This window comes from Uloborus diversus, chromosome 1 (genome assembly GCF_026930045.1).
Source record: "Uloborus diversus isolate 005 chromosome 1, Udiv.v.3.1, whole genome shotgun sequence".
NCBI lineage: Eukaryota > Metazoa > Arthropoda > Arachnida > Araneae > Uloboridae > Uloborus > Uloborus diversus.
Window position 1 is genome coordinate 238,520,389 of NC_072731.1, and position 1,507 is coordinate 238,521,895.

Sequence of the window (1,507 nt, forward strand, 5' to 3'; positions counted from 1 at the left end):
TCTCTCTCTTTTCAGAGTACCATAAAAAACATTATTTTCTGCAGAACAATTTGACAGAACTTCTGAAACAAAAGTTATTCAAAAGGTTTCCAGAACTTTTTATTATTGCTGGAAGCTAGAAGCGCCCAACTTTTAATATTTATAAGAGAAATACAGTAAACTCCCGATTATCCGCGGAATTGAGTGGCACAAGTGCCGCGGATAATAAAAATCGCGGATAACCGAAAAAAGGCTGAAATGGGGGACAAATCAGGTAAAAATTGTCCTATCTCAAATTCTTAACTGTATTGATGCATAACACTTTCTGCAAACAGTGAAAATATATATAGAGTACAGTACAAATGTTTTGTATTTTTGCACAACCGAACATAACATCAATAACAAACAAGTGTATGTACGATGAAGAACGCACAATAATAATAATAATAATAATAATAATAATAATAAAATCAAATTAAATCAATCAATCAAGCAAAAACAACTGAGTGAAAATTTACAATTTTTCAAAAAAAAAAAACCAGCCACTGGTATTTGCTTTTCACTGCGAAAATACATGTTCGTGATTGTTGATTGATTCGCGGATAATCCGCCCCGCGGATAAACCGCTCGCGGATAATCGGGAGTCTACTGTATTTATTTCTTACTTTTGCTATTGAAAAATGTCCACAAAAGGAAAAACGAATTTACAAATCAAACTTGTTTCGAATGTTGTAAACATTTTTAAGGTAAGACAACACTGTTTCGAACAACATTTTACCAATGCCACACAGAGGGGAGATCCCCCTCCCCCACCAGTCGATCTTGGCGCTCGCCAAACTTGAGAAGGAGATCGGCGCTGAATTTAGGTGGCGGATCGCTGATTTAATCAGTCATATGTAATAAATAGCAACAAATTTAAGCGGAAAAAATAAATCTTTTCCTTCTAGATTTTTTTATTTTCACTTTTTTAAGTGTAACCATATTCTAAAAGTTTCCGCTTTGTTATTATTTATTGTTGAAATTTGTAAATTTGTCTGTATTGGTCAAAATGACTAAACTTTATATCTATATTTTTTCCCATCAACAGGATCCAGAATCAGGACACGGAGACACTCATAGGGTTGTAGGAGCAACTGTTCACTCTGCTTCTAGCAGAGCGAGGACTTCACTGTGACAGGAGCTTAAAAAAATATTTATGAACTTATATCGATAGCTAGGTTTCAAACTAGCTCTTAGCTTCAGATTTGGAGAGATTACTTCCTTAGCCATAGTGCAAAGAAACAGGAGTGAGCTCCAAGGGAAGTTTGTTGTTTTGGGAACTAACCTAACAGCTAGTCCAAAGAGTCGGGCTGTATTTCTGCATTGCCTGGAAGTGCAAGGTGTTGACACAGTCATCGATATGTCTGGAAGCATAACTTGGAGATTTGATGCATGAGCTTTTCAAGGACTGCTGAAAGTTTGGTTATTAGATGCACAGAATGTGTTGAAAATAACGTCTTACATTGTGGTTAGCTGGTACTATACCGGT

At 35.8% G+C, this 1,507-nt stretch overlaps 1 protein-coding gene across 1 annotated transcript in view; it reads left to right on the forward strand.

Annotated features, from left to right (window-relative positions):
- LOC129219460 (pro-epidermal growth factor-like) overlaps window positions 1-1,153 on the forward strand; it is a 43,739-nt gene extending 42,586 nt beyond the window's left edge. The window contains exon 8 of the mRNA XM_054853857.1: window positions 1,067-1,153. Within this exon, the coding sequence (XP_054709832.1) occupies window positions 1,067-1,153 (87 nt within the window). The remainder of the gene's footprint in view (window positions 1-1,066) is intronic.
- The last annotated feature ends 354 nt before the right edge of the window (window positions 1,154-1,507 follow it).